A 12,598-nucleotide genomic window follows, 5' to 3' on the forward strand; every position below is an offset into this window, starting at 1 on the left:
CTTCTAATTCACTGATTCGATTCTCAGCTTCCCCTAATCTGCTATTTATTCCTTCCAATGTTTTCTTTATGTGTGCTATGTCATTCTTTATTTGTTTTCATAGTTACTATATGTTTTCACATGCTGTTGAGCATCTTTACCATCCTTACTCTGAACTCTTTATCTGATAAGTTTCTGATCTCCATTTCATTTATCTCTTCTTCTGGAGAATTCTCTTGTTCTTTCATTTGTGGGTTGTTTCTTTCCTCATTTTGGCTTTCTGTTTGGGTTTGTGACTGTGTATTAGATAGATCTGCTACGCCTCTCAATCTCTAATGCAGGACAGTGTCAAATGCTGTTTCTGACTGATCAGGCAAAGACTGAAAGCATCCATAGACCGTATCTGTTTACAGACTTACATGATTCTGTCTTAAATTGTCCTCAATCAATCATCCACAGGTGTGGCAAGAGTTTTTTCAACAGGGTTGGGTAGTTGCTTCTGCCTGGAGGCTAATTGTTATTCTCAGTCTCTTAATTGGGCCTCAGCAGTTGTGCACTGTGGGGCAAGGTGTTTTCCAATGGGGTGGATCAGCTGTCTTCCCCCACAGGCAAGGTCGCCTGTATACCTAATGCCTGCGCGAGAAATATGACCTCGCAGCATAAGGGAATGACTCAGCACAGGAAACCAGGGTGTCTGCCTTCTGAGCTCTAACTCCTGAGCCCTGGATCCTGGCTTCTGTTCACACAGCTCCAGTCCACTCTGCCCTCCCTCTGCAAGAGCACAAGGTAGGGTGCTCCACAGGGAATTTTGTCCGTTGGCCCTTTAAGAGGGTGCCTGAATTTCCAGCTGTCTCTCCCTAGCAAACAACAACCCTGCTGCTTTTCACAGCAAAATGTTATGTGGTTACCCTTTTCAGTTGTGGTGCTCTTTGCTGGGGGGCCCAGCTCGGGTATTAGACCCTAGAGTTCTCAGTGGCAACACCCACAGCTGAGATATCTCTCTGGAACTCAGTTGCTTTCTGTGGGCACCCGGCCAGCCCTTTCGCCCCTCTGCCACTTCTACCAGTTTCTATGCAGTCTCCCCTTTTGGTCCTCGGGTATAAGGGTTCTCTCCAGCGAGTCTTCCATTGATTATTCAGGAAGTTTTTTTGTAATTTAGTTGTAATTACAGTTTGTTCCTTGGAGCATATCCGTGCAGCATCCACTTTCTCTGCCGCCATTTTTAATCTCTGTACTTTATCTTTTAAGTTTGCTTCTATTTCCACCTCTTCACAGAACTTGCTCTTGTGTGTGTAGTTTGAGCTGTGGTTTTCTATAATCTGATTGTATCTTTTTTATGTCTTTACAGTTCAGGTGCATTGATTACATACCTTGAAGTGTTATTGATTGTTTTCAAGTTTTACAGATTCTTTTTCTTTCTTTTTTTAAATTTCTTTATTGATTAAGGTATTACGTATGTGTCCTTATCCCCCCATTACCCCCCACCTCCCTGTTGTCTGTGTCCACTGATTAGGCTTATATGCATGCATATAAGTCCTTTGGTTGATCTTTCCCTCTTGCCCCCACTGTCCCCTACCTTCCCTGAGGTTTGACGTTCTGATTAATGTTTCTCTGTCTCTGGATCTATTTTTGTTCATCAGTTTATATTGTTCATTATATTCCACAAATGAGTCAGATCATGTGATATTTATCTTTCTCTGCCTGGCTTATTTCACTTAGCATAATGCTCTCCATCTCCATCCATGTTGTTGCAAATGATAAGAACTCCTTTTTTACCGCAGCGTAGTATTCCATTGTGTAGATGTACCACAGTTTTTTAATCCACTTATCTGCTGATGGGCACTTAGGCTGTTTCCAAATCTTAGCTATGGTGAATTGTGCTGCTATGAACATAAGGGTGCATTCTTTTAATATATGTTTTCTGATGTTTTCTGATGGGGAACTGAAAAAGTAACAGGTGCATATATTAAGTCAGTCTGCTATTAGGCTCAGTCTGCTATTTTGGTCCTGACTTCTAATTGATGTCCTTTAAAAAATGATTTGAGATTCAGATTAATAATGTACAGGCGTTTTTGGTTAATGGTAAACAAAATGAGCAGCCAGACAAATTAGCATACACTGTTGTGTTTGACCTTCTTATGTATTATTCTGCCTAATGGGTTAATTTAATAAGGTTTTATTTAATTAGAAATTATTGTAACTACATTTTAAATATTTTTGTTTTCTTAGGGAGACAATTACAAAATCTTATATTTTCAGCAATTCTTTCTGAGCAGATCAATAGTAGGAGGTAAAAGCATTATTGCTATATTAGTTTATTTATGGAATGTTTCAAGTCAAAAAGCATCTGAAAATCAGTATTTTAATTCTATTCATTTTCCTCATAATGTAGGTTAGCTATTCAAATTCGATCAGTTAGCATGAAAATTCTTACTCCGTTCTCAAAGCGCAATTCAGATTTTCTTCTTTAGAGTCTTCCAAACTCTCAATTAATTGTTACTCACTCTATAATTCCATGATGTATTTTATTGTATTATACTAATTATAGGAGTTTTCTTATATTGAAAATACTGTTTTATTACAGGTTACCCTTCACCAAACTCTGAAGTCCTCCATTTTTTTTATTCACTTTTTGCTATCAGAGCATTATATTTGCACAGTGATTAGAACATAAGAATTTAAGGAATGGAAGGATGGATACTAACTCATCATTCTAATTTTCTGTCCCAAATAAACTATAAACTATGGGAAGTCCTGAGATCATAATGACTTTTAATAATGCAACATTTAAGTTTGATTTGAAATATGGCATTTATTTTTATGAGGTAACAATTACTATATGGATTTGTAACTATGTAATTACTAGAGGCCTGGTGCACGACATTTGTGCACTTGAAGGGGTGGGGGTCCCTCAGCCCGGCCTGCGCCCTCTTGCAGTCTGGGACCCCTGGGCCATGTCTGACTACCCCCTCCGCCGCTGCGCTCTCCAGCCAGAAGCTGGGCTGGCTGCTCCTTAGCACTGCCTTGAGGGCAGGAGAGGCTCCTGCCACTGCCACTGCGCTCTCCAGCTGTGAGCCCGTCTTCTGGCAGAGCGGTGCCCCCCCTGTGGTAGCGCAGTGACCACCAGGGGGCACCTCCTGCTTTGAGCTTCTGCCCCCTTGTGGTCAGTGTGCATCATAGTGACCGGTCGTTCTGCTGTTTGGTCAATTTGCATATTAGGGTTTTTTTTATATAGGATGTGGTGCCTTTGAAAATGTCTCATTGTATAAAAAAGAAAACTAATCCTGTTTTTAAAATATATTTTTAACAGATAAAGCCCAGTATTTTAGATTTGTCATTTTCTTTTTTGAAGGATCAAAGTAACAATGAAATTATGATTGGAGTGATGTCAGGAGGAATTCTCATTTATAAGAACAGGGTACGAATGAATACCTTTCCATGGTAAGGACTTCCATGAATATTTTTGCTTTTTTATATTACTAATATAATAATTCATATTAAAGAAAGTGATGAAGTATATTAATGTTGGCATGCAAATTTATTTTACTTACTTGGAATCTACCAGAAGATACCAAGATAATTGTGTTAATTTATTTCAAAAATTGCTTAGCTTCTCGGAAATATTACTTTATGAATTTTTCTCTTAGGGAATCTCTAAATTTGTACTGTAATATGATAGCTAACATCATGTGTACTTTGTCCTGCACCATCCCCATTGCTTGAAATACAGTAAGTATTTCATTTAAATGCTTTCAGTGAGGTACTGATTATTATTTGGAACACAGGCATACTAAGACTTACTATTACAGTGGCTTAAATTGGTGCTAAGAAAGTATGGCTGCATGGGGTATAAAACCCATGTTTTTATTTTTGTTTTTTGTCTCAGTGTTCTACTGTCCTTAGTATATTATCCTTGTCCTCACTGTCTAGGATGACTCACCCACCATCACTTCTATATCCCAGAATGAAGAAAAAGGAAAAGTAGCATCTGCCAGTTCCCTTTAATGGAATGACATGAAAATCTTAACAGTCACATTTGTCATATCTCATATAAGTAACTCGGGTTTTTAAAAAATAAACACAATTATTTTCTTTAGGGGAAGAAACAAATACAAAAGAACTATATTGTATTAATCTGTTTTCTTTATAGCTCTTAAAATATTTGGTCCTGATTTTTCAATATCTGTGATTTTTATTTTTATAATATTCACTCTTAATAGAAATATGATAACTGACAGGAGCAATTCCTATCTATAAAACAGTAATATGCAAATCATCACTCCGCTACACTCACAAGCCACGCCCACCGGCCAATCAGAAAGGGAATATGCAAATACACCTAACCAAGATGGCTGCAGCCTCGGAGAGCAGTTGTTGGAACTGGGATATTGGAGCGGAAGATCAGAGGGGAAGATCAGAGCCAGCAGGGGTCCCCCACAGGTGATCAGAGCCAGCTGGGGTCCCCTGCAGGCGATCGAAGCCAGCTGGGGGTCCCTGTCCAGGGCCCGAGCCTCAGCCAGAGGCTTGCGGCATTGGCTGGGGGTGGAGCTGGGCCACTGGAACCAGCTGGGGTCCCCTGCGGTGATTGGAGCCAGCTTGGGGTCCCTGACCAGGGCCCAAGCCTCAAACAGAAGCTTGAGGCCTTGGCCTTGGATGGAGCGGGGGATAGAGCCATCTGGGGATCCCTGCCCAGGGGCCGAGCCTCAAACAGAGGCTTGCGGCATTGGATGGGGGCGGAGCGGGGAGATCAGAGCCAGCTGGGGGTCCTGCCCAGAGCCCAAGCCTTGGCCAGAGGCTTGCAGCCTTGGCCGTTGGGGCGGAGCCTGGTGATGGGAGCCTGGCGATCAGAGCCAGCTGGGGTCCCCTGAGGGCGATCGGAGCCAGCTGGGGGTCCCTGCCCAGAGCCCAAGCCTCTGCCAGAGGCTTTAGGCCTTGGCTGGGGGTGGAGCCCACGAGCGGAGCCAGCTGGGGGTCCCTGCAGGTGATTGGAGCCAGCTGGGGGTCCCTGCCCAGGGCCCAAGCCTCAGCCAGAGGCTTTAGGCCTTGGCTTGGGGTGGAGCCCTCCAGCGGAGCCAGCTGGGGTTCCTTGCAGGTGATCCGAGCCAGCTGGGGGTCCCTGCCCAGAGCCCAAGCCTCTGCCAGAGGCTTGCGGCCTTGGCCGCTGGGGTGGAGCCTGGCAATCAGAGCAAGCTGGGGTCCCCTGTGGGCGATCGGAGCCAGCTGGGGGTCCCTGCCCAGAGCCCAAGCCTAGAGGCTTGCAGCCTTGGCCGTGGGTGGAGCCGGGCGATAGAGCCAGCTGTGGGTGTCTGTGGGCAATTGGAACCAGCTGGGGGTCCCTGCCCAGGGCCCGAGCCTCAAACAGAGGCTTGCGGCCTTGGCTGGGGGTAGAGCAGGGCGATCAGAGCCAGCTGGGGGTCCCTGCCCAGGGCTGGAGGCTTTAGGCCTTGGCAGGGGTGGAGCCGGAGATCACAGGAGATAGGTGTGAACTACAGAGGAAATACCTTTTCTGACCACTCATTGGCTAAGCTCCCTGTATGCCACTGGTAATATTCTTAGTAACTTGGGTATAAGAATCCAAAAAAGTGATCTAGGGCTTTTCCACCACACTCCTGGAGAAAAAAATGAAGGTCCGCTGCTGGAGGGCTAAGAAATGTCATAACCTGCCCTACACGGTTTGGCTCAGTGGATAATGTCTAGGTTTGCCAACCGCAGAGTCCAGGTTAGATTCTGATCAAGGGCATGTACCTAAGTTGCGGGCTCCTCCCTGGCTGGGGCCCAGGTCACGGCTCAGGAAGGAGGCAAGCAATCTAAGTATTCCTCTCACTTTGATGTTTCTCTCTGTCTTTCCCTTTCTCTTTCACATTCTCTAAAAGTCAATGGAAACATATACTCAGGTGAGGATAAAAAAAAAAGAAAGAAAGAAATGTCATCCTATCTAATAAAAGAGTACTATGCAGATTGATCATCACTGCAACACACAATATAGCTGCCCCCATGTGGTCAAAGATCCTGCCCCCATGTGGACACAAGATGGCAACCACAAGATGGCCAGCAGGAGAGGGCAGTTGGGAGGCACCCGGCCTGCAAGGGAGGGCAGTTGAGAAGGACCAGGCCTGCAAGGGAGGGCAGTTGGAGGTGATCAACCCTGCAGGAGAGGGCAGTTAGGGGTAACCAGGCCGGCAGAGGAGGGAAGTTGGGGGCAAACAGGCTGGCAGCAGAGTGGTTAGGGGGTGATCAGGCTGGCAGGCAGAAGCAGTTAGGGGCAATCAGGAAGGCAGGCAGGCAAGCAGTTGGGAGCCAGCTGTCCTGGATTGTGAGAGGGATGTCCGACTGCCCTCAAGGCAGTAAACTTCTTTAAAAAAAAGAAGTTTTTATTGATTTTAGAGAAAGAGGAAGGGGAAGATGTAGACACATCTTACTACATCAACAGGGTTCCTGTATAATATAATTACAATTTAAATAACTGCAAGACTCAGTCTACATAAGAAGTAGTCTGTCAGGAAACCCAGAGACAACAGGGGAGACCAAAACAAAGATAGGATAGGAAATAGCCTCAAACACCTACCTCACAAACTGTTCCTTTGAGGAAGCTACAGTTTGATAGCTTAAGTTTCTAAAGCAATTTACACCCCAGGGCATTATTGAAAACAAGAGGGTAGTGTGGGTAAGTAAGGGAGTGTTACAGTTGGGAGTGCTTATTAAAAGACTGGGATGACTGGTATCACTGTCATTTTAGGATTACTGTGGGCATAATCAAAGCTGTGCCTTCCTGAAAAGCAACAGTAGAAGCTTAACACTGAGGGTTGACTGCTGGAGATAGAGTTCATAAAAATAGTCCAGCAGCCCTGGCCAGTGTGGTTCAGTGATAACAGTGTCATACTTTAATAGCTCACATTCTGAACATAAAATGTATTATAGTAATTTTTTAAAAATATATTTTCATTGATTTCAGAGAGGGAGAAAGATAAAAACATTGATGAGAGAGAATCATTGATGGGCTGCCTACTGCACACACCCTACTGAGGATCAAGCCCAGAACCTGGGCATGTTCCCTAACCAGGAATGGAACCTTGACCTCCTGGTTCATAGGTCGATGCTCAACGACTGACCCACACTAGCCAGGTGATGAATATATTTTAATAAACACTGCCTTTTTAAGTATTCAAAGTGTATATACATTTTTGTATATACAAAAGGATACCCTGATTAAGATATCTATGGAAAAATCTGTTAATGTTATGCTAAATAGTAAAAGTGTCAATGCTTTTTATGTAAGTAAAATCAGGAAAAAGTATGCTTACTCTTTCTACTTCAGCTTTATTATTTAAGACCTAACAATCATATTAAGGCAAGAATATGAAATTAAAGGCAAACAGATTGAAAAGAAAGAAGCAGATATGGATGCATATATAGATTGGCTGAAAATAAATGAAAGTGATATAATATGTAAATGCATGGAAATAGTACTCATAAGAAGGCTAGTGTGGCTATATTACTCTGTACAATGGTTCAACCAATTTGGAAAACTGTTTTGTAGTTTCTTACAAATTTAAACTTAAAAACTATCATATGATTGAGCCATACTATTCCTAAGGTTTTACCCAAGGGAAATTAAAGCAAATCCTATATAATAAAAGGATAATATGCAAATTGCCCCCTCGACTGGGATTTGACCAGGGGGTGGGGCCAGCCCGCCAACCTCCCGTGTCGCCTCCCTCCAGCCAGCCCGACCCCACCCATGCATGAATTTGTGCACCAAGCCTCTAGTGTGAGTATAAAGACTTGCACACATTTTCACTAAGTGATACGCATTTACTTTTTATACATATCTTCTATGGCTTGATACATGATAGAGCTGAATAATATCCCATTGTCTGGATATACCACATTTTTTCATTCATTCACCAACTGAAAGCCATTTTATCCTTCCAAGTTTTGGCAATCTATACTAATAAAAGAGTAATATGCTAATTAGACTGGGAGACCTTCCAGACAAAGCCATGGTGGTGGGGCCAAGGCAGAGGCGGTTAGGGGCGATCAGGCTGGCAGGGGGAGGGTCAGTTGGGGGTGATCAGGCTGGCGGGGGGCAGTTTGAGGCAACCATGCCAGCAGGGGGGACAGTTGGAGGCAAACAGGCCGGCAGGGAGGGCAGTTGGCAATCAGGCTGGCAGGGGGGAGAGTAGGAGGGGAGCTGGCCAGCAGGGGGTAGGTTGGAGGTAAGCAGGCTGGTGGGGGGGGCAGTTGGGGGCAAGCAGGCCAGCAGGCAGAGTGGTTAGGGGCGTTCAGGCAGGCTGGCAGGCAGGGGAGCAGTTAGGAGCCAGCAGTCCCAGATTATGAGAGGGGTTCAGGCCAGGCTGAGGGACACCCTCCCTCCCATGCATGAATTTTGTGCACCGGGCCACTAGTTATGAATAAAACTGCTATTAACATCCATGTACAGATTTTTGTGTGGACATCCATTCCCCATTGCTTTAGTTAAATGCCAAGGAGTGCAGTTTCTAGATGGTATGGTACAAGTAAGTTTAGTTTTGTAAGAAACTGCCAAATAATCTTCCAAAGTGGCTGTACCATTTTGCATTTCCCCCCAAAATGAATGAGAGTTCCTGTTGCTCCTTATTCTCGTCATCATTTGATTTTGTCAGTATTCTGGGTTTTGGCCATTCTGCAGGTGTATAGTGCCGTCTTATTGTTTTAATTTACATTTCCCTGATGACATATGATGTGCTTATTTGCCAACTACATATATTCTTTGGTGAGGTGTCTTTTAAGGACTTTGGCTCATTTTTATTGGGTTGTTTGTTTTATTGTTAAATTTGAAGAGTTTTTTTGTATATTTTGGATAATAGTCCTTTATCGATGTGTCTTTTACAAATATTTTCTCCTAGTCTGTGGCTTGTTTTCTAATTTATTGCCTTTCACAGAGAACTTTTTAATTTTAATAAATTCAAGCTTCTCAATTATTTCTTTTATTAATCATGTTTTTTGGTGTCTTATCTATAAGAGCATCCCTATACCCAAGAGCATCTAGATTTTTTTCCATTGCTATATCTAAGAGTTTTATAATTTTGCATCTTATGTCTAGGTCTCTGATCCATTTTGAGTTAATTTTTGTGAAGGGTATAAGGTCTTTGTCTAAATTTATTTTGTTTTTGCATGTGGATGTCCAGTTGTTCCAGATCCATTTGTTGAAGGGACTGTCTTTGCTCCATTGTATTGCCTTTGCCCTCTCTCAAAGATCATTTGACTTTATTTATGGAGGTCTGTTTCTGAGTTCTCTATTCTATAACATTGATCTGTTTTGTCTGTTCTTTCACAAATACTATACTATTTTGATTGCGATAGCTTTATAGTAAGATTTTAACTCAGGTAGTGTCACTTCTCCAACTTTGTTGTTTTCCTATACCGTGGTCGGCAAACTGCGGCTCGCGAGCCACATGCAGCTCTTTGGCCCCTTGAATGTGGCTCTTCCACAAAATACCACGGCCTGGGCAAGTTTATTTTGAAGAAATGGCGTTAGAATAAGTTTAAGTTTAAAAAATTTGGCTCTCAATGCCGAAACCGGTTTGGCTCAGTGGATAGAGCGTCGGTCTGCGGACTGAAAGGTCCCAGGTTCGATTCCGGTCAAGGGCATGTACATTGGTTGCGGGCACATCCCCGGTAGGGGGTGTGCAGGAGGCAGCTGGTCGATGTTTCTCTCTCATCGATGTTTCTAGCTCTCTGTCTCTCTCCCTTCCTCTCTGTAAAAAATCAATAAAATATTTAAAAAAAATTTTGACTCTCAAAAGAAATTTCAATCATTGTACTGTTGATATTTAGCTCTGTTGACTAATGAGTTTGCCGACCACTGCTATAATACATGTTGGCTATTCTGGATTTTTCGCCTCTCCATATAAACTTTAGTATCAGTTTGTCAGTATTCACAAATAACTTCATGGGATTTTTATTGGGATTGCATTGAATCTATAGATCAAAGTGGACAGAATTGACATCTTCGCAAACAATACTGATTCTACCTATCCAGGAACTTGGGATTTCTTTGCATTTATTTATATCTTCATCATTTTTGTTCATCGGAGTTTTATAATTTTCTTCATATAATCCTAGTGCATTTTTTTAGATTTATACTTAAGTATTTCATTTTGGGGGTACTAATGTACATGGTATTAATGTTTTTAATTTCAAATTCCACTTGGTTATTGTTGCTGTACAGGAAAGCAGTGGACTTTTGTATATTAACTGTGTACTCTGCAACTTTACTATCATCACTTACTAGTTCCAGGAGGTTTTTTGTTTGATTCTTTTGGATGTTCTATATAGACAATTATGTCATCTGTGAACAAAGATAGTTTTATGTGATCCTTTTCAATCAGTGTATCTTTCCTTTCCTTTTCTTGCCTTATTGAAGAGTGGTTAAAGGGGACATCCCTACATTTTACCTGATCTTAGATGGAACACTAGTTTCACACCATTAAGTATGTTAGCTGCAAGTGTTTTATACAAAGTATGAAGTTGAGAAAGTTTCCCTCTATTCCTACTTTACTGAGGGTTTTTAATCATGACTAGGCATTGGATTTTGTCAGATGCTTATTCTGAATGTATTGATGTGATCGTGTAATTTTTTTTTCTCTTTTAGTCTTTTGAAGTATTGGTTTATATTAATTGATTTTCAAAAGGCTTGCATTTCTGGGATAAATCCCATCTGGAATTGTTAAATTTCATATGATAATATTTTATTTAGGATTTTTTAAATTTATGGTTATGAGAGATGCTTTTTTGTAGTTTTCTTGTAAGGTTTTTGTCTAGTTTTGGTATTAGGATAATTCTGACCTCATAAAATGACTTTGGAAGTATTCCCTCTGCTTCTATACTTTGAAAGGGATTGTAAAGAATTGGTATAATATTTAAATGTTTGGTACACTTCACTAGTGAATACATGTGGGCCTGGTGGCTTTTTAAAAATTCCTTTAATATCTAATATCTACAGTAATCCCTTCTTACCTGCAGTTTGCTTTCCACAGTTTCAGTTATCCATGGTCTGAAAATGTTAAATGGAAAATTCCAGAAATAAACAATTCCTAAATTTTAAATTGTATGCTGTTCTGAGTAGGGTTATGGAATCTTGAACTGTCCAGCTCCATCCAGCCAGGGATGTGACTCATCGTTTTTTCAGCATATTCGATACCTGCCCATCAGTCACCTAGTATCCCTCTCGGTTATCAGATCTTAGTACTTAAGTTCAAGTAACCCTTATTTTACTTACCAATGGCCCAAAGTGCAAAACTTAGTGATGCTGACAACTTGGATATGCCAAAAAGAAGCTATAAATTCCTTCCTTTAGGTGAAAAAGTAAGTATGTATAGGGTGGAAAAACATTCAGAGGTAGGGTTCAGTATTATATGCATTTTCAGGCATTCTCTGGGATATTGAAATTTATGCCCTGCAAATGAAGGGGGACTACCGTATAGGCCCATTTAGATCAAATATTTCTTCTGGGGAGTAACCAAGATGGCGGCATAGGTTAAATACCTAACCTACAGCCTGGCATAACAATTTCAAAAATACAACTAATAGTCAAAACGGACATCATCCAGAACCACAGGAAAGCTGGCTGACTGAAATGCCCACAACTAGAAGGAAAGAGAAAACCACAAGGAAAATCAGAGGAGCCGTAAAAGCCTGAGGTATGGAGACACGGGAGGAGACACGAGCACGCGCGCATGCGGAGAGGACAGGGCCGCTGACGGCCTGGCTGGCGTTCTCTAGCGGAAAGGAGATAAAAGCTCCAGATTGAGCTGAACCCCAGCTCCAACTGCACTGAACCACAGTTCTGGGCAAGACCCTGGGAAGCCAGGCTCATGCTGGCGGAATCTGGGCTGTAGGGCAGAGGCACAGAGGAGCGGCGAAAGGCAGAGCTCCGGAGGCGCGCATGTGAATGTGCACAGAGGACGGACTGTTGCCTGTGCCGCTGAATTGCCCTGGCGGGGAGGAGACAGGGGCTCCGGACCGTGCTGAACCCCAGTTCCGGCTGCGCTGGGCCCCGGTTCCGGGTGAGACCCTGGGAAGCCAGACTCATGCTGGGGGAACCTGGGCTGTGAGGCGGAGACGCAGGGGAGCAGCGAAGGGCAGAGCACTGGAGGCGTGCACAAGAATGCGCGCAGAGGATGGTCTGTTGACTGTGCCGCTGGAATCCCCTGCTGGGAAGGAGACAAAGGCGCCAGACTGCACTGAGCCCCAGTTCCGACTATACTGAAACCCAGTTCCGGGCGAGAATCTGGGAGTCCAGATTCATTGGGGGAGAGACTAGACTGTTTGGCGGCGGGCGAAGCTCCAGTGTGCTTTTCTCTCAGAGGTGTTTGCAGGGAGTACAGAGGGACACTGAGACCCAGGAACCTCATTAGGGCAGGGCTGACAGGAAGCCAAGGAAGTAGGCTCCACCCTGAAACTCCGCCCCATCCAAGCTGAGCACAGAGGCTTTTACAATTTTGCAAGTCTAGTTGAATAAGGCTGTCTCCCGGCGTAGACACAGCTGATCCTCACAGCCAATTGAACTGGGGGTCAAATCCTCCCAGTGTACCAGCAGCAATCAAGGCTTAACAACACCAAGACTTTGCACTCAGCC

At 43.2% G+C, this 12,598-nt stretch overlaps 1 protein-coding gene across 5 annotated transcripts in view; it reads left to right on the top strand.

Annotated features, from left to right (window-relative positions):
- The window catches only part of PTPN4 (protein tyrosine phosphatase non-receptor type 4), a 257,666-nt gene that overhangs the window by 136,334 nt on the left and 108,734 nt on the right, over positions 1-12,598 (top strand). For all 5 annotated transcript variants that reach the window (XM_079782465.1, XM_079782466.1, XM_079782463.1 and 2 more), the window contains one exon: positions 3,332-3,420. In XM_079782465.1, coding sequence (XP_079638591.1) covers positions 3,332-3,420 — 89 coding nt within the window. The remainder of the gene's footprint in view (positions 1-3,331; positions 3,421-12,598) is intronic.

Source organism: Cnephaeus nilssonii, assembly GCF_951640355.1.
Source record: "Cnephaeus nilssonii genome assembly, chromosome: 10".
Taxonomy (NCBI): Eukaryota; Metazoa; Chordata; class Mammalia; order Chiroptera; family Vespertilionidae; genus Cnephaeus; species Cnephaeus nilssonii.